The sequence below is a fragment of the Periplaneta americana genome, chromosome 14 (assembly GCF_040183065.1).
Source record: "Periplaneta americana isolate PAMFEO1 chromosome 14, P.americana_PAMFEO1_priV1, whole genome shotgun sequence".
In the NCBI taxonomy this organism is placed as follows: Eukaryota; Metazoa; Arthropoda; class Insecta; order Blattodea; family Blattidae; genus Periplaneta; species Periplaneta americana.
The window spans coordinates 60,546,800-60,573,186 of NC_091130.1; the positions used below are offsets into that span (position 1 = coordinate 60,546,800).

Below are 26,387 nucleotides of genomic sequence, written 5' to 3' on the forward strand. Positions count from 1 at the left end.
AACGTAGTACGAAATGGAAATAGGCCTATAAAAAATTGGAATTTTATCCTTTGAGGAGATAGAAAAATTCAAATATCTTGGAGCAATAGTAACAAATATAAATGACACTCATGAGGAAATTAAATGCAGAATAAATATGGAAAATGCCTGTTATTATTCGGTTGAGAAGCTTTTGTCATCCAGTCTCTCTCAAAAAAGCTGAAAGTTAGAATTTATAAAACAGTTACCGTATATTAATGATTGTTCTGTATGCTTGTGAAACTTGGACTCTCACTTTATATATCATTACTGCAAGAAATTTGTGATTAAAAACATTCAACAGATATGAAGTACATAAAATTCCACCATGCATGCCATGAAATAGAGTTGATGAGCATGGAAAGCAAACTCCGATGTTTTCTTTGTATTTTCACAGGAAGGTATGACCCAGTTATAACTATCTCTTGGCTAAAAATTTCTTACCAAAGGGACCAAAGTTCGATAAACGTAATTCATTATGAAAGTTCTGCTGGGATGTGGCTGTAGGAAAGGCTTGTGATTTAATTTTTCATCGTATTCTCATTCTGTAATATTGCTCTATTATCGACATATTATCTCAACATTGCTTAATTGTTTCTGTGTAGTTCAACAGGGATCTTGAGTAGGGAATATACATTATGTAACACAAAATTTTGTAATTTGCATTTCAGTAATACTCGTAGATCCAGTATTTTGTAGGTTGACTATGAGATAAGGAAATTTGAACTGAAAAAAAAGAATTACTTCCCAATTTGGTCTCAAACAACAAAAATAAAGTACAGTATAAGTTTCATTTACGACCTCCCTGCCACAATATAAAATTTATTTTCATTTGCCAATGACAGTAACATTAGGGTACGAACACGTTGACGATGGTAGACTAGCTGGTAGAGTAGCTGGTAGCAGTAGTGGGGGAAATGAATCGCTAGAATCGTACGACACCACACATGTTGACTCATGGATGGTCACTTTACTGCTAGCTTTCCAGCAAGCTGTAAGCGCCAAGAATGGTTTCAGTCATTCTTTCAAGCTTGCAGCGCAAGTCTCGGCGTGGAATAGAGAGACATTGGAGAGGTGGTCTGTGGACCAGATGACGATGATGACTTTTGTAATTAGTAGGGACGACTTTTGTTAATTATTTGTGTAACTTAAGTAATTCCTGCTTTTTAATTTACACAAATTTGTATTTTATTTTAAACTACACTCGTTTGGTTTAGTCTTGACATTAATTGGCCGTAACTCGGTAACCAGTAAAGATTTTGAGCAGTGATAACATTTAAAACGAATTTCCATTCTTACTCAACATTTTTCTCGCTTTGACCCCCCATCTAACGTGAAAAAGAAGTTTGCCGCTTACTGTACATTTTTTAGTTTGAGCAGATCACTTTAAAGTTAGTATTTTTTTTCTCACTTTTAAAAACAATATTTTGATTTCGAATTTTTTTCTATGCTTCCCTTGAGCATTGACCTATCAATAAAAAAATTGCAGTGCGATTGTTTGAATATCATAAATGCTACGACGTGATAATGTTAAATGGAGTGGGAAATATTCTTGGCTACTCTGGCTATCAGCTAGTGGCCTGTCAAGCTCCGCCTTGAGCATACCTCTTGCTTCACACGTGGCGGAAATCCCATGTCAGTGGTTGTAAAGTTTTAAACAGTGCACACAATGGATGTAGAAAAACTGATTGCTTGTGTGTTCGAAAGAACTGCCATGACATTAACTTTCCGTATAGATTCAAAACTGGAGGTTTTAAGTTACAAACTACTAGTGAATTCGGACAAATGGACATTGTCGTTCACCAATAGGCCTAATTGATGTAATGGGAGTCTCCGATCTCATTTCAAGAGTTTAATCACTTTCTTCTGTATGTACCTTAATTCCACGAAAAATAAAAAAAATAAACAAATAAATAATAAATAATATCAATCAAATTATTGGAATGTTCACTAGGTACTATTTTGTAAGAATTGTACAGTATTTACCTCAGTGTGAGTATAAGCCATTCTCCCTGCAAAATAGGATTCCCATGGCAATTTTTCCAAGTCTTCTGTATGGAATCTTTAGTTAAATAGAGAAGGTAATCGACTGTTTCCATTTCCATTCTTAGGTAGCTAATGAATTTTTCAGGGAACTTCCGCAGATTTTTAAAAAGATGGTAACCCTTTCATTATTTATAGGGTGAATGGAACACACTCGAGAAAAGGATTCTTGTAATATTAACTACTTTGGTCCTGCACTGTCTAATAAATCAAATTCGTCCTCACTACTTGAATCCATTGCAATATCAAGTCTACACAGAGATTCCAAGGAGGTAACCTAATCAGCTGTGAGTCAGCTGAGAGATTAAAGTGGCCTGTAAACAAGCTCCACTGTGTGCACACCAAGCTTCCTTGTCTTTCTTAACACTGATAGCGGAGTCTGCTAGTTTTAAAGCTAGGCGCCAATGTGTTCGTACCCTGAGTACTCAACTTTGTCAGTCTTATTAGGTACATACAAGATGCCTTTCTTGGAAATAATGAAACCACGTTTTTTGCAGGCTCCTATGATTTTCACGTAACTGTACTTGGCATTGGAAAGGGTTGTTATGTACCTCTTCCAAAAAGGCTCGATTTTCTTGGGCATTGCTACTGTGATACACCGTGCACTCTGCTTATGAAATCACTCACTACTGGTCTGTCACCTCTCGCCACAGTTCCACTCTCGGTGTGATTCCTGATGCACATGACGTCATTCAAATTCGTTATCAGAGATGGAAACAACCCTGTAATTTTCGTCGTGATTGTGTCAATAAGTACAGGTGCAGATAGTCTCTGAACTCTAGATTCTAAAATCTAAGTAAATAACATCTGTATTGCAAGTGTCTGTGACAAAGCCACTCATTTTTTATTAATCGGGAATTTTTCGAATGTACAAATCTTTCAACATTCGGGAAAGGGAATACTGCTGTTTATGACTGGTCATAAAAATTGCCTGCAAGCCTATTACAATAATAGGCAGCGAATCCTCTGTTCTCAAAAATTAAACTAAATAACATCTGTGTTGCAGATGTCGGTGACCAATTAGCTGGGAAGTATAAATAAATTTTTTTCACTTCAATTGAAAATTAAGACAGTCTGTATCTGGTTGTCGATACTGAGTAGTTGTACTGACTGCTGCCTCTTCGTAAGTTTGCATTGCAGTGTATAAGTGCTTGTTTGAAAAACTGAGTGCTGTGATTTTTTAAAAGTAATAGGCATACAGATTTAAATATTAATATGAATAAAAGACAAGGAATACAAATCTGGCTTTCAGGTAGTAGCTCCCTGTAAAGCAGATTTGAATAATTTCAAGGAAAAATTGTTCCGGGGCCGGGTATCGATCCTGGAACAATTTTTCCTTCAAATTATTCAAAAGACAAGGAACTTTGCTAAATTTTGGTATTACGAAATTTCGTGCTGGTGTTTGTGACGCAACTAGTGATGCATCCACCCCAAGTCCACAGAGTAAGCTCCAGGATAAGCAAAACGAGGGAAAAATTACCAACACACAGAGAAAAAAAAGTGTGTTCACTCTTAAGTAGCCTACATGAACAACTACTTAAACATTTACACTGATCTAGAGCTCTTCTTATTTAGGGACAGGGCACATTTAAAATACATACCTGTGGTGTGTCTCCTAGCTGTAGTTCCAATGTGAAGGAAAGTATACTTAGGACATTTATTGCCTTTAAAACTCCTTTGTGAACCTCATCTGTTGCAAATAAGTTCACCACCAAGAATTACCTACTCTTTCGTAATACATATAATACTGTTGTAAAAAGAGTTATTTAATTTCAGATTCTAAAATAACAATTTGGATCATATTGATTTCTTCAAATATGCTTCGTACCAAATCAAATGCTTCTGCATATATTGTAATGCTTGATAATTTATTGTGCATAAGTTCTTCATTTTAAAAGTCACTCATTATTCCTTTCTTACATCACTTAACGTGAATTGCAAGGAGTTAATCATCTCATTGGAACCAATTACTGTCCTAAACCTCTTGGATAATGATCTTATTACTGTGAATTGACCTTGTAAGTACGTATCCAAAGACTTAAATATCTCGTCTTTGTATCATGAAGGTGGATTCTGCAGCATTTTATTGACAATTTATGGATTCCTTATAGTTTATTGTGTAAAAGATATCAAAACTGATTAAATAGAAAATTATTGTAAAATATCTAACTACAAGAACTAATGAGTAGTACTGTGAAATGGATCACATTATTATGTTAGGCCTATGTAATTAGAATTGTGTTATAGTGTTCTCTAGGATAGCTACTGCAGAAAACTGAAAATGATATGAATTCCATTATTAGGGATTAATTTTGGTACCTGGGGATAACAGAATATATAGTAATTTTGTGTTGTTTTTCAATAAGTACAATGAAATCATATAAACCTTTACAATTTTAATGAGTTATAATTTCTCTTTGGGAGTTAATAACTTGAAATTGAATATTATGATCTCAGTGGTTCTGAGAGAATTTATTATGGTGCCCCTGGCACGATTGTCCATAGTTGATATTGGTATTGACTATTATTGCAGAATGTATGCAGTGATTAGTTTGCCGTAATATGAGTCTCACAAACATGCAGTACTCACCTCGACAGCATGTTTTTGTGCTGAAAACGTATTGGATGACATATTTTGTGGTTAAAACTCAACAGGTATTTTGAACAGAATTCGGTGTTCACAGTGTTTGAACCAAGCCAACAGTTTTGTCAGTAGTGAGAAAGCAGGAGACAATTGGCTCGCTTCTTAGCTAGAGTGGAAAACATAGATATGCTATGCCTCAGGCTTGTGTGGACTATGTTCGAGAATATTTTACTGAACAGATGCGGAGACGACATAGTAATACTATACAAAGGAAACGAAAGACAGATGCAAAACCTACATCAACACATAAACAAAATACACCCAAAACTACACTACACATTAGAAATTGGAAGCAAATTTCCTAGACATCACAATAACAAAAGTTGACAACAAACACACATTCAAAATCTACAGAAAACTCACAACAGCAACACACATACACAACATATCCAGTCACCCAACACAACACAAACTAGCTGCATTCCAAACAATGGTACACAGACAATTCAAAATACCAAAACCAACAAGACTTCAAATAAGAGTTAAACACAATCAAATACATGGCACAAGAAAACGGATACAACCCTAACATAATAGACAGCATAATAAGAAAGACAAAACAGAATTACAAAAAACATGGCAATACAACACAAACACAAGAACTCAAAAAATACATCACACTAACATACGAAAATAAAAACACACACAAAACTGCGACCTCATTCAAGAAATTAAATTACAACATTGCATACAAAAGCATCTCTACACACAAACAAACAAATACAACCACACAGGCGTATACAAACTCAAATGCAACACACCTGTAACAACTTGTACATAGGTCAGACAGGGAGATCATTTCAAACACGTTACAAAGAACTCATCACAGCCATAACAAAATCACAAAACACTTCCACTTATGCAGAATACATCACAAATGCTAACCACACCTACAGCAACATGGAAATTCTACACATTCAACCGAAAACCAGAAACTAAACACACTAAAACAATACGAAATATACAGACACACAAAAATACACTCTCATGATATTCTGAACACACAACTCAATTTTAGAACACACACATATTTGACTCCACATTACATTGCACAAGCAAGCCCCCACAGGAAGCACAATCAGAAGGCGCGAAAACCAGGAACATCCAGTTGATAACACGTAAAAGAAATACGGTATATATTCCGAAGTGATATAGTGTTAAAAGTTGTGTAATCAAGATGTATAATGTTTTTGTACTGTAATTTTTTTACCCAAGGTTCACTGCATTTGTATGAGTTTTATGTAACTGTATTTATGTTATAGGCGAGAATACGTTACTGTTGTGTTTATAGGTTGCTAGATATAATTTAACAGCCAAGTTACGTCTAGCCGATTGCTATCTTCTTGCTCCAAGTGGAGTAGCAACTAGCACTGCAAAATATGCCCATGCAGGAGAATTGTTTGCACTGATGAGTCTTGGTAAAGATGTATCTGAGGATACATCAGCAGGCCGCCTCATTCTCAATAACTGTACTACAGTTCTGATAACTGCAGCAAATGCTTCACCACCAAAACAGGAATCAGGTATGATAAAGGACGATGTATTAATACTTATGATGTTTTCCTGTAGAAGGGATAAGTAGTTGTTCGGCTGTTTTTGCGTTTATGGTATTTCTGATCTACTTTTCTCTTCATGTACATCTATTTTGTTTCTTTTTCTGTTTCTATGGGCACTGAAAAAGATATTAAGAAAAGTATTTTAATAGTGCACAAACGAGCTTTGATTATTGATTAGGAGGCTCTATATTTTGTGCAGAATAAATACTACATTCCACATTTTAGTCTATTTTGTCAGCCATTGTTTGCTGTCGTTGCAAAAAATGAACGGGACTTGATTCTAAGGAAATGAAGAAGTATTGAAATTATGACAATTGCATTACTAAAAATGACGTTGAAATTTGCTGAAATTTACTTTTTCTGGTGTTGGTGCATGATTTTACCTCTAAACATATTAAATTAAAATTGTTGCTGTTACTGCAGAATTTATACTCGTATAGCTTTTCAAATATAATCAAACATGCAGTGACGTATCCAGGATCCATGATATAGACTATAATAGCTGGTTATTTTTCACTACTGAAATATTATTTGAAAACATAAAATTTGTAGTCTAATTTAGCTCTCTGCTGCAGGTATCCCATTTGTGTTGTCGCTTAAAGTGTTTCTGTTTATTGATTTATATGCCTGAACACCACAATAATCCTGTTACATCTTTAACTTTGTTATATCAAATAATACATAGAGAATGTAGAAGTTTAATGTATATGTTTTTTGCCACAGTGTTTTTCACTTTTTTTCTTTTTGTAGTCTGATTTTTGTCGTTTTTCACTGATAGAAAAGTGTTTTTTAATTCACTTCCAGACTACTGCTTGCGGCTTTAATTTTTTTATTTTGTTTTCTACTAGGAGTTATCTTATACAGTAAAATCCCTCTTAACCAGCACCAAAGGGACCAGGGTAGTTCCAGATGCGAGACTTTGCCGGATAATTGAATAAATATGGTATATACAAAAAAAAAAAAAGTTCGTAATTCATGGTCTCAAATGTTGAAACTGCAGCCATATGAAGCTTATTTCTTTATCATTTGCTCACAACTGAATAAATACAAAAACTGTGTGGATTTTCCTTATTAAAACACATCACAGAGCACAAATAATACACTAATTCTAGGTTCGAATATTCACTGAAAATGAAAGTTCGTGCGAATTTCTTAATGTGGCAACACTGATGGCCCGAACATAACTAACTAAACATAAAAACTGTGTGAATTTTCTTTATTAAAAACACATTACACAACACAAAAAATACACTAATTTTAGGTTAGAATATCTACTGAAAACAAAAGTTCGTGCGAACTTCCTAATGTGGCAACACTGATGGCCCAAACATAACTAAATAAACATAAAATCTGTGTGAATTTTCTTTATTAAAACACTTCACACAACACAAATAATACACAAATTTTAGGTTCGAATATTCACTGAAAATGAAAGTTCATGCAAACTTCCTAATGTGGCAAAAATGACAGCCCAGACTTACACATTTTTTTTTTTTGCCTGGCCAAAAGTGCCGTTGTTTTGGTATTGCCGGTTGCATGGGATTTTACTGCACTTCTGTACTGGACTGGACCTGTTACAATATCTAGAAAATAATAAGTAAAATCACGACTTTTGTTGTAGCTTTTTTTTTTAATTTATTCATTAAAGACATCAGGGGTGTGAAATGTTAAAGAAAAAAGAAAGTTAATTGTTGAAGGCAAATAATACAAGTGGATTAATTGAAATAGAGATGATGATCTTTCTGCCTGCTATTATTTGGATTTATGGGGAGTTTGAGCTATTCTTTTCTATTGCCCGCCTTGCAGCTTGAGTTCTCACAGATAGATGGGATTGCAAGTGAAGAATTCTGCACATAGTCCAGACTAATAACATCTGCTCTTGCCTTTTGCTCTATGAAGCCTCAATGTTGATACATCTTTACATCTTTTTTTTTTTTTTCTCTCTTGAGAGAAAGTATTATGATGCTGGGAAATATTGATTAGAAATTTTGTACAACAGTTGAAGCCTTGTCCTAAATAGGAATCTAAGCTCCAATTCTGTTCTTTTGAGAAATTTAAGAAAAACTAACTGGAGCTAGATCCATCTTCCACAACAAACGAACTTCGACTTTGGAATTTCAACCTGATGTAGTTGCCATAGCTACCGACAAATGTCCCCATATGATAGAGAAACAATCATTCCACTAATACTCGTTTTCGACGATTGTGGCACTTAGATCCCTATTCGGGGCAAGGCTTCAATTTCTCAGAACTGTGTAACGGATTTTGTTCATATTTAGTGTCTATGAGTCAGTTGGTCCAGGAATGATGCACATGAAATATGTAATTTTTATTAAAATGTTCATAGATTTTTATTTGAAATAAAAAAATACAATATGACAATGAACTGTAATATAATTCTAACAATATATTTTTCTTATTTTGTTTCTTGCATGAGATGGAATAAATAAAATGAGCTATCCAATATGTCTCCAGACGCCTGTGTTTCAGAGAAAATTTTTATGTGCGGAATTATTTTTACTCTTCGTCGCGAATTTCGTTAAAGTCCAATAACGTAATTAAATAACCAATTTAAAAAAATGAGAAAATAAAATAAAATATTTTAGGCCTATCCGATAAACATGAAATGAGATCAGTCTCGCGAGCAAGTCCGATGTTGTATGTTTCTCGTTTATTTAGTAATTACTGGACTGAGTTACACAGTGACATTAACTAAGTTGCCCTGTTTGTGGTACTAGAAATTTCGGAGCTTAAGTTTTAAAATGACACTGTATTTAGACATTTTGAAAAGACATTTTTTTTCCCCCCCCTTTTTTAAGTCATTGTTTGGTGTTCCAAGATTGCTTGCTTTTGCTCTCCTGGAGTTCACAACATGTCAAACTAGATGAAGCAAAGAGTATTTCGCAAGTTTGATGTGGATGTAAAATAAACCATCATACTTGGATCATTCATGACGCATTTAACCTGTGCTATTGTTAGATACTTAATGGTATTCTATTCGTGATAATATATTAACTGAAAACTATAGCTAAATTTTACTCTGTTTAAAATTTAACTTCTTTGTGGGAGTCCACATCTGTGGAGTAACGTAGCGTATCTGGCCGCGAAACCAGGTGGCCCGGGTTCGAATCCCTGTCAAGGCAAGTTACCTGGTTGAGGTTTTTTCCGGGGTTTTCCCTCAACCCAATTTGAGCAAATGCTGGGTAACTTTCGGTGCTGGACCCTGGACTCATTTCACCGGCATTAATCACCTTCATTTCATTCAGACCTAAATAACCTAAGATTTTGATATAGCATCGTAAAATAACCTACTTCTCCTCCTCCTCTTTGTGGGAACTGTTTTGTGAACTCTCCCACATAATTAATTTACTTTCGTTTTATTTGCAGTAAATGGGAACTTCACTATTTATCAGCCATCTTACAAGATTTTTAAATAACATTTTTCGTATAATTTTTTTTTTTTTTGATATGTCACAATCTTTGAACTTGTTTATTGCATACTTTCACATGAAAAAATGTCATTCAGTTACTGAAGGTTTTATAGTTTTGAATGTTTGTATTTTTAACATCATCATTGTCATAAGTTAAATTATGATGGATGAGTGGAGCTCCACCCAGCCTTCATCATATGATAATGCAGAATTCCTGCACGGAAATGTCATATGTACTTCAGTACATCACAATAATAAGTTAAACTGTTGATATTTTTTTAAATTACCAAATTTGTAACTTCCTGTTTTCTTAGGGAGTTCAAGTGGGACCAAACCCCAACAACGAATACCACAAACTACAGATGAAGATGGCAACAACAAACAGAAACGTGTAGTTTATGAAGCCCTGATTGAAGACAAAGGGAAAAACATGATCTACCTCAGATTGTCAGCTGCCACAGTACATGCTCTGAACATGAAGAATGAAACTGATTTTTTAGCTGAAGTACAGTTCCAGTTAAACAGGATACCATATTGTGAATGGCATTATGCTATAGATAAAATTGCTGACTTCCGTGTAATTTTTCCAGACACTTATCTCGAACCCAGTATACCGTGGACGCCACAAAGGTAAGCTTCCTGTAAATGCTCATCAATATGTCGTCAAAAAATGTTAATGCATGTTTCTTGTTACATGGGTAGCTATCTACAGTGAAACCTCGATCCATCATTTTTAGATACGAGGCGTATTCTTAAAGTAAGTTCCAAAAGGGTGTAGTAAGTAAACGGGAAGATATTTACAAACCATTTTGTTGCATTGTATTCCCCACACTTCAATTACTTCTCAACATAATCTCCACCATTATTGAGGCATTTATCGAGTCGCGGCACAAGTCTTTCTGTCCCTCATTGTAGAATTCACCTGCCTGCTATGCAAACCACTCCCGTACTGCTGTTTTCACTTCATCGTCACCATCAAAATGTTGACCACCGAGGAACTTCTTGAGGTGGAGGAAGAGATGAAAATCACTCAGAGCCAAATCCGGGCTGTAGGGGAGATGGTCAATTTGTTCCCAGCCAAATTTTGAGATGAGATTTTGGGTGTCACGAGCTGTGTGTGGCCGAGCATTGTCATGAAGCAACATAACTCCGTCGGTCAGCATCCCACGTCTCTTGTTCTGAATTGCACGACGGAGCTTCTTCAGGATCTGACAATAGGATTCTCTATTAATGGTTTCACTCCGAGGCAAGAATTCGATGAGTAGGACTCCTTTTCTGTCCCAAAAAACAGTGCACGTGATCTTGCATGTTGACATGGTTTGTTTGAATTTCTTTTTCCTTGGCGATGCAGTGTGCCTCCATTCCATGGACTGCTGCTTCGATTCAGGTGTCATGTGAGACACCCAAGTCTCGTCACCTGTCACGATATGGTCAAGAAACTCATTGCCTTGCTCACTGTAACGAGTGAGAAAGCTCAATGCATTGGAAGCTCGTTTGGTTTTGTGTTCCTCGGTGAGCATCTTGGGTACCCATCGTGAGTACAATTTTCGATATCGTAATCAATCTGTCACAATTTTGTAGGGAACACTCCACAACATTTGTGGAAAATTCAAGGAAAGCGAAGAAATTGTGAACCTCCTGTGCTCATGAATTTTTTCATCGACAGCACGCACCAAATCGTCATTGATCAAAGATGGCCGACCGGTACGCTGTTCGTCATGCACAGAGACGCAGCCCTCGTTGAACTTCCTAACCCATCTCCTGACCATTCCAATACTAGTGGCATCATCACCATACACCTCACAAAGTTGACGATGAATGTCAGCTGGTTTGATGTTTCTCACATTCAACAAACGGATAACAGACCACAGTCGGTGGGGTGCTCGATCACTTTAAACATTTCAACTGATCACAACTAACCACACACACGGACTGAAGCTCTGAAACTGCATGCACAGCTTCCCTGAGGACTAAAGAAGAAAACATGCATGCACAAAATAACGATTGCAGTGATGCGACAGCTATAATTGAAAACGGAACTTACTTTAAGAACACGCCTCGTAAATATGGGAAAATGATAGTACTGGGAAACTGTAAAAATTACTGTAGTTATTCGTATAATAGACACAACAGAGTTATGGATACAATTTAAGGGAGAAATGCCCACATAATCGATGCATTCAATTTTTAACAAATTATCTTACATAATGTAAAATCATAATGGACATGTCTCGTAATATTTTATTCTTGTTTGTAAACTTGTGATGAAAAAAGTCTACTGTTTGTTTAAATAGGGTATAAGTGAACAACTGAATGATTATTGATTATACTGAATGCATTTTTATTAGGACACTATGTACACTGTTTCTTGCAGAAAAAATCTGTGATTAGCTTTCGTTTCATGCACATTTTATGAATTCTATAGTGAATATCAGATGAGAATGATATTAAGGTGAACAGAAATGTGAAGTTTTATCACCTCCCACAACATTGTACCAAGCCCTGTGTGATGAGGATAATGTATGCACTAGAAATTAATTTGCAATCCCTTACGAGATGTTGGTCATTACTTATAATTTAGACAGAAATGAAGCATGTTAAAAATCTTGATTTTAGATTTGTGATACGTTCAGAATGCATATATGTATTACCACAAATCCATTCTCATAAAATTAATACTGCACTACAGTTTAAAGTAGGTGGGCAACTAGAACCAACATCACAAATTAGGCCTATACAATATCGCATGGAAAAAATACCGAGACTTGTCTAGCTCTTTAGTAACTCTACAAAGATACTTCTCCTGTACGTGTCTGAGCATATAAACATGTATACTGAACATAAACAGTGAATAGAAACACCACTGTGGAGATCGACGTTTGTGTTGTAGCATAGCTGACTCCAAACAAGTGTCAACATTAAGGCAACAAATTTTGTTAAGTAAGACGACTGTGTAATACATTTCATAATTAAATGTCAATTGTTTATATACCTCCACATCATTGTTTGGAAAAATCAGACTAATCAATAAGTTACTATAAAATTACATTTCTTTCTAGAATCTAATGTTTCTCTTCATAGCACAGATCACACATGTAGTAACTAATTTCTGTATTAACAGACTATACCAAAAGCACGTGCAGAGTTCGCGCACTGTACTAAAATGACGAATCACGTCATGTATCATGGTGGCGTAATACATTTTGCGTTTCTCCACGAAGTTTGACAGTGTTGGGATCACAATCTTCTGCATCTTCTTGGTTCAAAGATAATAATGGAGAGCAAGAAAAGATCATTCTTTGAAAGTGAAAGAAAACTATCCATGCGGAAAAATATTATGTCGGGACCATGATTTCTCAATGATTGATGTGATAAAACGACAGTTCAAGGAATGATGGAACGGGGGGCAAAAAGTAGCATTATTTATATGGGACTATGGGTACGAACATGTTGACGATGGTACACTAGCTGGTATAATAGCTGGTAGCAGTAATGGGGGAAATGAATTGCTAGAGTCATATGACACCACACATGTTGACTCATGGATGGTCACTTTACTGCTAGCTTTCCAGCAAGCTGTAAGCTCCAAGAATGGTTTCAGTCATTCTTTCAAGCTTGCAGCGCAAGTCTCGGCGTGGAGTAGAGAGACATTGGAGAGGTGGTTTGTGGACCAGATGTCGATGATGACTTTTGTTATTGGTACTTGTGTAACTTACTGAAGTATTCGTGCTTTTTAATTTACACACATTTGTATTTTATTTTAAACTACGCTCGTTTGGTTTAGTCTTGACATTAATTGGCCATAACTCGGTAACCAGTAAAGATTTTGAGCAGCGATAACTTTTAAAACGAATTTCCATTCTTACTCAACATTTTTCTCGCTTTGACCCCCCATCTAATGTGAAAAACAAAAAAGTTTACTGCTTACAGTAAATTTTTTGGTTTGAGCAGATCACTTCAAAGTTATTTTTTTTTCTCACCTTTAAAAAAAAAATATTTTGATTTCGAATCTTTTTTCTGTACTTTCCTTGGACATTGACCTATCAATAAAAAAAATTGCAGCGCGATTGTTTGAATATCATAAATGTTACAATGTGATAATGTTAAACGGAGTGGGAAATATCATTCTTGGCTACTCTATCAACTAGCGGCCTGTCAAGCTCCGGCTTGAGCATACCTCTTGCTTCACGCATGGCAGAAATCCTGTGTTAGTGGTTGTAAAGTTTCAAACACTGCACAAGTGGATGTAGAAAAACTGATTGCTCGTGTGTTCGAAAAACCTGCCATGACATTAATTTTTCGTATAGATTCAAAACTGGAGGTGAAATTTAATTAATTTTTAAATTACAAACTACTAGTTAATTCGGACAAATGGATATCGTCATTCACCAATAGGCCTAATTGATGTAATGGGAGTCTTCGATCTCATTTCAAGAGTTTAATCGCTTTCTTCTGTATGTACCTTAATACCACGAAAAATAAAATAAAATAAACAAATAAATAATAACTAATATCAATCAAATTATTGAGAATGTTCACTAGGCACTATTTTGTAAGAATTGTACAGTATTTACCTCAGTGTAAGTATAAGCCGTTCTTCCTGCAAAATAGGATTCCTTTGGGAATTTTTCCAAGTCTTCTGTATGTAATCTTTAGTTAAATAGAGAAGATAATCGAATGTTTCGATTTCCATTCTTAGGTAGCTAATGAATTTTTCTGGGAAGTTCCGCAGATTTTTAAAAAGAAGGTAACCCCTTCATTATTTATAGGGTGAATGGAACACTCTCGAGAAAAGGATTCTTGTAATATTAACCACTTTGATGCTGCACTGTCTAATAAATCAAATTCGTCCTTACTACTTGAATCCATTGCGATATCAAGTCTACACAGAGATTCCAAGGAGGTGACCTAATCAGCTGAGAGATTAAAGAGGCCTGTAAACAAGCTCCACTGTGTGCACACCAAGCTTCCTTGTTGTCTTTCATAACACTGTTAGCAGAGTCTGCTAGCTTTAAAGCTAGGCGCCAATGTGTTCGTACCCTATTTCTGAGACCGAAAAGGCGGGAAAATGACGATAATGGGAACGATGTGTCGAGGTTTCACTGTATATGACATTTTGTGACTATTGGCAGTAATCAACCAGAGGCTTTTGAAGGAGGAGGCTTAGGAAATTTTATAATTACTGTGTATACTTTTCAGGTAGATTGAACACTTCTGTCTTGGGTTATTTTATTTATTTTTTTTATTTTTTAAAAAAAGGACACTTCATAACAAAAACATGGAACAAATGTTACTGAACTAGCATTTCAGATTTCTCTCTCTGGGTTGGCCAAAAGAGTTCTTGCAGTACTACACACATGCACACGCGTGCGCGCTCGCACACACACACACACATACACACTCTCTCTCTCTCCCCCTCTCCCTTTCTCCCTCTCTCTCTCTCTCACTAGTATGTGGTGACTATATGGATGTGTTCATGAGTGTGAACCCATCCAAGAGTGATTAATTTTTAAGTAATTTTTAAGAGCAACAAAAATCCTTATCATAGCTTCTTTGAGAAGGAAAGTAAAGATGTCTTAGATTTATAACATGTAAGAGAGCTATGTTTCTGAATGATAGAGCTCCAGGCAAACTTTTTCTACCATTTCTTGCCCATGTCAAAATTGAATTCTGAAAATTGGTTTTAATGGATGCATACAAGTAGCTAAAATTTGCGTGGATTTGTCTCACCCATCACTTTAATCCGTCCATCCAAATTGTTAAAGAAACAGTTGAATAAAGTGAGGATTTTATTCCTTTGAGTAGAGAAGCTGTATTAGAAAGTAGAATTTAAAACATATTTAATATATTTTTAATGCATGTAATTCTATCACAGTGAGAGAAATGGAAGTTTTATTGATCTAATGATCAAGTTGTGTAAGTTCAAAAGTTGCTTAAAAGCGCGAATGAATTGTCAGTAGTAATTATTTTGTGATCACTTTACTGTACAACACTGAAACCTAGTTAAACATGAATTTATATACAATTTTGGCTCTTGAAAATTGCAATGTGATCATTGAAGGTGACAGTGTAGTGAAATTAACTTTTTTATTTTGTGATTATTACTCTTGTTTAACAGTTTTTTTTATTTATCTTATTTTGTTGCAGACAGTGGAGTGACATTCTAGACAGTAGACTGAATTTAAAACAAAAAGAAGCTGTAGTTGCAATAACAACTCCTGTCAACTGTCCCTTGCCCCCTATTCTTATCATAGGTAAATGATCATAATTTTATTTATCTTTGAACAATTTTTATATGTATACAAGTTGTTTTATAGTTAATTGTCGCATGAAAATTCATGTTTATAATAAAATCAGTATTGAGAAGTTACCTCTTCAAAATATGACTCCATTATTTGCCACTTTTTTTTTATTGAATTACTTCCATTATGATTAAATTGGATGAAAGAAATTATTGTTACTTACGAAGAAAACTGCTGATTTTGTGGCTCTTGGACCATGAAAGAAAAAAGAAAATTTTTGACAAATGGAACGTTAAATTAATTAAAATATATATATGCAGAACTACCTGACGAATTGAAAAGAACAGATTGAAAAAAAAACTACCAAAGAAACCAAAATAAATCCTAAAGTATTAGTCCAGAGGTAGAAGGAGCCTAGGAAGAGTGTCAAAAGAAATTTGGAATGAAAATGTAACTGGCCAAATGGCTTAGTATGTGAAAGAAGAGGGTGATGATAATTTATTATTGTTGCGTTAGTTTTTTTTTTTTTTTGTGTCCTTTCAGGCAAAGAAATCTTTATTAATTTTGTTTTTGTATCTGAGTTTAAAATATATATTGTGTAAAGTTTATTCACTTACACGAAGTAAAAAACAAAATTTAATTTAATATTATATAGAATTACAGATACAGTTTTTTAGTATTATAAACAAAAGTTATTTTGAATACATAATAGCAGTCCTTCAAATCGTTACTTATAGTATTAAAAGAAAAATATATCACAGGAAAGAAATATATTTCAGCTCTAAATAATTTTGTTATTGACTTCAATATTGAATGCCTTTATTTTTTTTAGGACCATTTGGTACGGGTAAGACTTACACTTTGGCCCAGGCCATTAAGCAGCTCTTACTTCAATCCAACACACGAGTCCTTGTCTGTACACATTCAAACAGGTAGGTTTAGTACTCTTACATTGTAATATAGCAATTTATGATGTATGAATATAATTTTTTATGTAATTATAATTTATTTCCTTCTGATTATACAGGTAACATATACATATAATTATAACACGTGATGGAGCAAAAGCTCATGTTCGAGTGCAGTCATTTACACTACCTATTTAATACAAATAAAATAAGTCATCAGAGACCGGAACTTTGGCAGAATGCCTTTTTAAATGTGTTAAATCTATCTTCATTTTGAAAGTAAACCTGTACGAATTATACCTTTGTGCTTGAAATGTCACAGTTTTATGTTGCCCTTTTCTGCCTCTTTTAATATAAATGCCTAATTTACAAAATAAATGCTTTTTTTTTTGCCTTTATTTGATTATATATTAATTTATTATTAAAAATTGCCTACATGTATATTTTAATTTATTTCTATAACCACTACAATGAAAGTGACTGCACTGAATGTATATTATTATCTTTCAGTCCGTTCATATTCTCTTTGCAACAATAAGTGCTGCCATGCAAAAATGTATAAGAGTAAGCGTTTTAATTATCGCTTGTATTTGACAAGGCAACAATGAGTGCGGGTCTAACATTATTTTTAACAGTTATTTTTCTTTCAGTTTTCATTGCGATGTTGTTGTAGCTAGCTAAATATTTCATATCGCAACATATCAGTACAACCAAACACAAAAATGCACTTTCCAAGGCTACTGGGAAGAAGATTTCTTTGCTTCCAACAGTAATTGCAACATCGAGTCGAAAATCTAAATTTGCATTCGACTTACGTAAAGCTTTTCTTGCTGCCGAAATCCCTTTGTGGAAAGTGCAAGGTTGTGGGTGTAGTGCAAGGTTTTTGTAATTGCCTTTTATTGCGTATTTTAGCTATTTATAATGCCTTTCTGCCTACCTATTTTAGCTATTTATGATGCCTTTTTGCCTGCCTATTTTAATGATTCATAATGCCTAAACTTCTGGTCTCTGCAAGTCATATTACAATACATACAAAATGAATTAGAAAAAACATAAGGATAAGAATGAAGGTAGTATGATATAATATATCTGTTTTCCCTGGCCACATAGCGGAGTGATCTGTTAGGGCTTAGTATAAGTTTGGCAATCACATCAGCTCGGTGGTCTTCATTGGTGGCTGTTTTTGGTCGACCACTGCGTTTGGCGTCGATTACCGTGTATATGTTGTTTTAAATTTATTCAATAATCTGTCCACAGTTTGATGGGAGGGCTTGGGAATATCAGAGTGCCAGTGATGAAATTCGTTGCATTTCTCGAGATGTTCTATGGTGATATCCACAAAGAAGTATCAGCTCTACCACGTTGTTCCAATGTCAGCATTATTCTTCTGTTTTACTATTTCACCTAGAAAATAAAACCAACTAATTAACCCCTGTGGCACGCGACTTTTGAGGCACACGGTACAATATAAAAAGCAACCGGCATAGCTCAGACAGTAGCATGCCTGCCCACCGTGCCCATGCATGGGCTCAACTCCCACTGGGCCAAACACCTACATAGTTGAGCCCCCTCCAGGGTTCTCCTCCACCGCAAGGTGAATGTTGGGCGATCCACAGTGAATTTTTGGCTTCATCCCGCCAAACACCATCTTGCCATCAGCAATTTCATTGACGCCAAATAACTCAGTTAATGTAACGTCTAGATTAATAATTATGTATTTTAATCATTTCGAGTATTTTCTTTTTAAATATTTTGTTATTCAATAATTCCAAATCTGAGTTTGACTTAATAAAGTTATTATTATGTAAGGGTGGATCATTAAGTAATGCACAATTTTTTTTCTGCGATATTATTGTGGCTGGGATGATGAAATTTGGAGACATAGTTTAAAGTTCGCACTAGAGACGTCATATTTTCGATTAAGTATAGCTCTTGCAATAGAAGCATAAACTACTTAGCAAAGATGGCGTGCATGGTCCCCCCCCCCCCTTCGGACGAGGGCCTGCAGGCAAGCATTGCAGCTTAAGGCTTATCGTGCACCCCTACTATCTACTTTTTCCTTATATTTTCTCCCACTACACCAACTCTTAAATTGTAATGTTTCTTTTACTATTCACCCCTCTTCCTTCATCACTCTTCCTGGATCCATTCCATTTTCCTTTGCTTGCCTTGTCGTTGTTTTTACCTGACTCTGCAACTCCTGTACTCGCCATGGAATCGCCTCGAAATGATGACTGCACGAATTCTGACGCGAAGTAAAGAGTATAGGTAGGATCTGAAGCTGTGAATAGAATCTACAATTTGTAATGTTCGTAAATGGTTTGGCAACCCTAATTAAGTTTAATTATGTTTACATAGCAACTTCTTTCACACTGACATCTCTCCCATACTAATTTGACAGCTGTCATTCATCTTCTTTCATAATACACACTATAATGAATATTTTCGAGGGAAAAATTGTTCAGGAGCCAGGTATCGAACCCGGAACCTTTGGTTAAACATACCAAGTGAGCTACCCAGGAACTCTACCAGACACTGATCCAATTTTTGCCTCTATATCCACAGACCTCAAAGTGGGCTGAAAACTGTCAAGCAACCAACATTGAGTGCACACTAACTCTGTGTGACTTAAATTGTGGTTTTCTGTTAACGAAATTATTCAAATCAACTTTACAGGGAGTTACACCTGAAAGCTCGATTTGTAAACACACTAATGTTTGGTTGTAGAGATGCTACTTTTGTTTTTTAAAACTTTCAGATTGTTTTCATAATATTTCTATCTCCTACGTGTAGTGCCATCACTACAACTCTGGTGTTATGTGAACCCATTGTGTTTTACTTGTAGCTTTCCTTTACATGAAATTGTTAAATTATTTTGAAACTATTATTTTTTCCTTCATTTTACAGTGCTGCTGATCTTTATATTAAAGATTACCTTCATCCCTATGTCGAAGCAGGTCATGAAGAGGCACGTCCACTCAGGATCTATTATCATAAACGATGGGTTGCAACAGTTAATCAAGTTGTTCAGAAGGTAATATGTTATATACATTTTACATAGCTGAAATTGGTATAGGTGTGTAAGGTGCATATCCACAACATGAGGCTGCCTCATGATTAGAGACCGGATTTTCATGTAATTACATATTGCATTCCTTTACTTGTAGACTACTGAAAATGACGAATGTCGGCGGTTTGTGGTTCTGATATGGTCATAGTTGAGTTTCATTTTACATATTTTTACATATTCTTAGTAATATTACATATTTTACATATTATGCAAGGAATGTAACATTTTTATACATTTCTAGGCAATTACTGACTTTTTAACTTTTTTATTAAATTCTTTTTATTTTTCAGAGTAAATTATTGAATTTTTTTCATATATACTTCGACACATGTCTTAACGTCCCTGTTCCATTACTCCGACTGGTGGGCCACTTTTTGTTCTCACTATAGTTCACGGTGCCGGTAACGAGGGAGGGCTCGGAAATTGACGTCGTTATGTTTTGTTCACAACTCTGGAAAATACTTCCATTTCTAAAGCTGGCTTAAGACAATAGTTCTTTTATAAATAAAAAACAAACGTATAACTAGGGATTCCAACTCTTTGTCTGTAAAACATAATAGTTCGGAGTGCCTCAACTCTATACATTTGCCCTAATGCTTTCTGAGAATCTGGGATGGTCAAGTGCGCTGGTCATTTATGTTACAAATTGAAAGTAGGCTATTAGCGAGGGATATTGGTCAGGTGTCAGATAATTCAAAATACCATTTCGTGTTTCAAGGAAAAATATTTTTCTAGGAAATCTTAAGGCACAATAAAAAAAAAAGCATACATTTTAGCAGAAACAAGTTGTATTTGCGAACTATACAATGAGGTGGAAATGGCAAGTCACTTTCCAGGCTATATCCTCCCATTTAAACTGACCAGTTAAATTGTGACAACATTTTTGTGAATTTAATTCATTAATAAATAGTGATTTTAAATTACATATTTTATTAATACTACATATTTAATTCCATATTTCCCCGATAATTACTACATTTTTATGTACATATTTCGCACTTTCATATTACATAAAAATCCGGGGCCTACTCATGACGCTTACTTTTCTCAGTGGATACCTTGCTGCCCAATAGTGTGAGGTTGTCTCACCTTTAAGCCAGTTCCAGTTGATTTCTGGATGCGATCAGAAGTGTCTCACAGTGATTAACTCGCTCCGTGTGGACTGTTCATTACTGCTCTCTTTCCTGCCTTGCGCTTTAAAGTTTATTTCATTTTCTAATATGTTCGCCTGCCTGAGGAGATGGATCAGGATAAGTGCTTGAGCTTAATAGAACTATACAGAAATAAGAATTATTTGTGGGATTTGAAGACAAATGTTTGCAAATGGGAGGATGCAAGAAAGGAGTTCAGCGCCACCACCATTTCTGAGCTCAAAGCCAAAATGAATTGTATCGGTCTTTTCCACTTCTGTAACAATCAGTACAACTAAGTATTCATAGTCCATTGTCATCATGCGAATAAAATTTTTATCATGTCTTCAATGGATTCATTGCTAGCTCGTATATCATTCAGTGTGTATTTCCATATTGCATGCATTTACAGAACAATTCTCTAATCCAAGAACTAGGTCTAAGTCGTCGTTTTGTCTTCCTCCTCTTCCAAATTGAATAGATGATGATGAAGGAAAAGCTCGAAATAACAAGTGTGATAAAGATGTCATCACACAACCTGATGTTACTGCCTCAATTGCAGTGCACTAACTGATGACTCACGCTGCTTTGCATTCTTGCATAGTTACCAAAAGAACAAAACTGCGATGCTGGCATGGGAGGTAGCCGCGCAGGGCAACATCATTTTGTGGATATGTACTGTACCTCTAGAGTTACTTGAAATTTTAATAGTGCAAGTAGTTTCATTAGATTAACTCTGTATGTAGATGAAATTATTGGGGATTATCAGTGTGGTTTTAGGTGTAATAGATCAACTATTGATCAGATATTTTGTATTCGACAGATAATGGAGAAAAAATGGGAATATAAGGACAGTGCATCAGTTATTCATAGATTTCAAAAAAGCATATAACTCGATTAAGAGAGAAGTTTTATATGATATTCTTATTGAATTTGGTATTCCCAAGAAACTAGTTCGATTAATTAAAATGTGTCTCCGTGCAACTTACAGCAGAGTCTGTATAGGTCAGATGCGTTTCCAATTCACTGTGGGCTAAAGCAAGGAGATGCACTGTCATCTTTACTTTTTAACTTTGCTCTAGAGTATGCCATTGGGAAAGTGCAGGATAACAGAGAGGGTTTGGAATTGAACAGGTTACATCAGCTGCTTGTCTATGCGGATGACGTGAATATGTTAGGAGAAAATCCACAACAACTAGGGAAAATACGGGAATTTTACTTAAAACAAGTAAAGAGATAGGTTTGGAAGTAAATCCCGAAAAGAGAAAAGTATATGATTATGTCTCGTGACCAGAATATTTTACGAAATGGAAATATAAAAATTGGAAATTTATCCTTTGAAGAGGTGGAAAAATTCAAATACCTGGGAGCAACAGTAACAAATATAAATGATACTCGGGAGGAAATTAAACACAGAATAAATATGGGAAATGGCTGTTATTATTCGGTTGAGAAGCTTTTATCATCCAGTCTGCTGTCAAAAAATTTGAAAGTTAGAATTTATAAAACAGTTATATTATCGGTTGTTCTTTATGATTGTGAAACTTGGACTCTCACTTTGAGAAACAATCAAATTTCTTTTGTAAGAGACATAATTGTTAGTTGAATTTAGATCGCTTTGTTTCACGTATTAACTATGGATTTTTTTAAAACGTATGTTCTCTTTTCAGTATTGTTTAATTGAGATGAATGGAACTACAAGGACATTTAGAGTTCCAACTTTAGAAGATGTCTTGAAGCACCGTGTGATAGTTGTAACACTAAGTATCTCCATGTATCTCTCAACACTTGGGCTGCAGAAAGGTGTGTATAGGTTAGAACAGTTCTTGAGATAACTTCATATTCGTCATTTATCGACATTCTGAATTGGTTTTTATGAGATGTTAAATATTTTATCATAATCCTACATTTGGGTTTGAAAATGTATAATCAGATGTTCATCTCCTTAACATTGTAAATAAAAAGTCATAAAGTAGCTCTGTTCTCTATGGGAAGGAAGACTTAAAAATGAGACTCATTTTCTTAGTTTGTGTTGCTTTGGGTTGATAACTGAAACATAAATGTATACAGTGGAACTTCAATTATCATTGTTATTTGTTCTATAAAATTGTGATGACTATCAAAATAATAAAATCATTTAAACCCACATTTTAGCGACAGTTTGTTCCAAAAATAAATAAAGAAGTCCTCCCCCTCTCCCCCTATTTTTTTTTTTTTTTTGCCAATGTATGAAATGCTAATTGCTGTGATTTCAATCACTCTTTTCATTAGAAGTTTAAATACCATTGATAATTACTATGCACTTTCCCTGGTTGTCATTTCCATAAATTTAAGACTGAAGAACTTGCCTTATGTATAGTCTTAACTATTGAATGTTTTTCACAGGACACTTCAGTCATATCTTGTTAGATGAAGCAGCTCAAGCAATGGAATGTGAAGCCATTATGCCACTTGCTCTAGCAAATGAGGATACAAGAATCGTTTTGGCTGGAGATCATATGCAGGTCAGCTTTTGAACACATTAAATTTATCAACAGTAGCTAACTATAAAGTATGCTTTTGTGAATTGATTATCATCATTCGCAAATTAGACTCTAGTGAATCCGTTATGGTCTCCTGCTAGGGTTACCAGGTACTCATTAGTGAAAAACAGGACAAACTAGTTCAAAAAGCAGGACAAAGTCCGGACACAAAAAAACATATGTATACTTGGCTCGGAAACATGACGGCCTCTCTTCTTGGAATTGGTAATCCCTCATAAACCCCCATCCTCTACTCAACCCCTAGCCGCGTGGCAGAAATACAATAGATCCCAGCATTGCCAAATATAGCAGTCATTGCCTTAGCTTTCACTCGTTAGTGTCTTTTCAGACATTTGTCGACGTGTTGTTTTATATCGTTGTGCGCTTCAATATGTCTAATTTATTCCGGCCATGATTAATGAGTGTTGGAGATGATCCGCAGCCAGGCCTCCTGATACACCTGAAGATCCAGGACCATCACGACAAGAACAACAAATAGCACCGTCGAAGAAAACAGAGTATCTTATTTGCAGAGGAGCGTAGCTAAGAAAACAAAGTGTTAAAATTGTGTCTAACGTTAGAAATTCTATCCATAAAGTAATCGAAAGTTCAGGCAGTTTAATAAGTATAAATCTTAATCACTTAACATCGGACGCAACCGGCGGAGTTGGATATATGGGCATAGAAATTAAGAATTACGGTTCACCAACTAAAGAGAAAATAAACAAATTAAAACAGAATTCGGTAAGATAGACGATTTTATACGTGATTTACTTCGCCGAACAGTATGTGAACAGTACGCGAAAGAGATATCGCCAACAGCAACACCGTCCTTAGCAACCTAAATAATGACATTATTCACAGCAGTGCTTAAAAGTTTTCTAACTTACAGCAGTGAATTAAATGTTTTTAAATCACTCTCTACATGACAACCAACATATTAGCAATAGTAAAATGAATGTATATGAACTTCTTCGCCAACACATTACAAAGAAAAGCCCTACAATTTAAAATTAAATTTACATACCAGTAATGAATAAAATATTGTATAGCACACTAGAGTAAACAGATTTTATGCGTTCGTAGAAATTATCACCCAAGGCGAAGTAGATAAAATCTAACTTTACTCTTTTGTACTATACATTCTATAACTATTCAATGATCACAGTTTCAGAAAATTTTACCAGCGCAACATTCTTAATTAAGTACAAAATTCTGGAACTTCAATAACATGAGAATTTAACACTTATTATAGAAGTCTACATTTTTTTGTTTATTTAGGCAAAACATGTTAGTGAAAATATAAATATAAAGTGTTTTTAAAATAAGTTTGTTCATTTTTATACCAATTTTGTTTTAGTAATTATAAATTAAGGTATATTTACAAAGATAATATAGTCTTTCTGAAAATCGCGGTTTCACGGAACACAGTTTGAAAAACGTTCGCAAATCACAATGACTTCAAGAATTGGCAACTCGGCTAAGGGTTTATCCCTTGCGCGTGCCTGCAGTTAACTGGTGAAGGGTATGAGGGAAGGTCGTCATGTTTTCGTGCGAAGTATAGATGTATTATCCTTCAGGACTTTTTCAGATTCAAAAGTCGAATTTAATTGATTATTGCTTGTTAAGTTGGGTAGGCATATAGTCTATTAAGGGGACACTCAACTTAAAAACTGGAGAAAAAGTGTCATAGAAATGAAAAAATTAAATTTCTACACTAATTTACGTGACAGAACTAAATCAATACGCAGAATTCTTCCCCTATTCATTGAGAAGTCACAGTCAAATGCACAAAGCCAAAAAATAAAAAATGATAATTAAAAGTGATATTTCAATTAATGATTGGTTAAAAATTGAAATATTTTTTATTTTGAAAAGTATTGGATCTAATGAGCTGAGATTTTGCATGTTACTTTCCATGTGTATATTAAACTTTTTCTCCAAATTTGAAAAAAATTGGTCAAATAGGAAAAAAGTTCCAAAATATAGTTGAGTGTCCCCTTAAATAATTATCGGTACAATAAAATAATGAAAATACAGTTAAAACAAAAAAAAAATACAATCACAGTACAGTACATTTTAATTCCAGCACTGTATACAGAAACATAGGCATACATGAGAAACACCAACTTATTTTTTTTTTTAACCAAATTTTACATGTAGCCATAATTACAAAAACTACTTCACTCACCATATATTTGCTGACAGATCACTGAAACAATGGCCTTCACTACACTCGGAAGAATATTTTCGTATGTTTACAGTTTTACTGATGCTGATTTTCAGGTGAAAAAAAATATTAAATTGAATCGACCTTGTGTTACTGATAGTATCATGGATCATGCTACTGTTTATGCACGTCGATCGACCGATTTTACGGACAAAGCATGATCTGTCATGGTCTATTCGTGGCTTGTATTCGAAAGAGAATACTAACCATTGACGCAAATACTTGCAGCACTATTGTAACAAAAGTTTATTGACCAGTGATGCTAATACTTGGAGAATTGTTCTACCGTTGCAATGAGTTCAGACTCTGAATATGGACGAAAAACTATAGTTTTATTCGCAGTTCAGAATTGTTTTTTGAAATATAATTATAAAAAATGAGATGATTGGGACTTTTCCATAAAAATACGGACATTTAACAAATCTTCAAAAATAAATACGGACGACAGGACAAACCTTCAAAATATGGACATGTCCTGCTAAATACGGATATTTGGTAACTCTATCTCCTGCCATTGTTTCACAGTTCATTTCAAGTTCTTGCAATCTCGTGGAGCATATGATTCTGTTGGTAGGTATTCTGGTGAAGGACAC

General features: G+C 34.8%; 1 protein-coding gene across 2 annotated transcripts in view; it reads left to right on the plus strand.

Moving 5' to 3' along the window:
• Positions 1–26,387, plus strand: part of Helz (Helicase with zinc finger) — a 107,094-nt gene that overhangs the window by 19,667 nt on the left and 61,040 nt on the right. For both annotated transcript variants that reach the window (XM_069845384.1, XM_069845385.1), the window contains exons 6-12: positions 5,997–6,228; positions 10,007–10,322; positions 15,840–15,946; positions 16,767–16,866; positions 19,750–19,876; positions 22,713–22,845; positions 23,428–23,546. In XM_069845384.1, the coding sequence (XP_069701485.1) occupies positions 5,997–6,228; positions 10,007–10,322; positions 15,840–15,946; positions 16,767–16,866; positions 19,750–19,876; positions 22,713–22,845; positions 23,428–23,546 (1,134 nt within the window). The remainder of the gene's footprint in view (positions 1–5,996; positions 6,229–10,006; positions 10,323–15,839; positions 15,947–16,766; positions 16,867–19,749; positions 19,877–22,712; positions 22,846–23,427; positions 23,547–26,387) is intronic.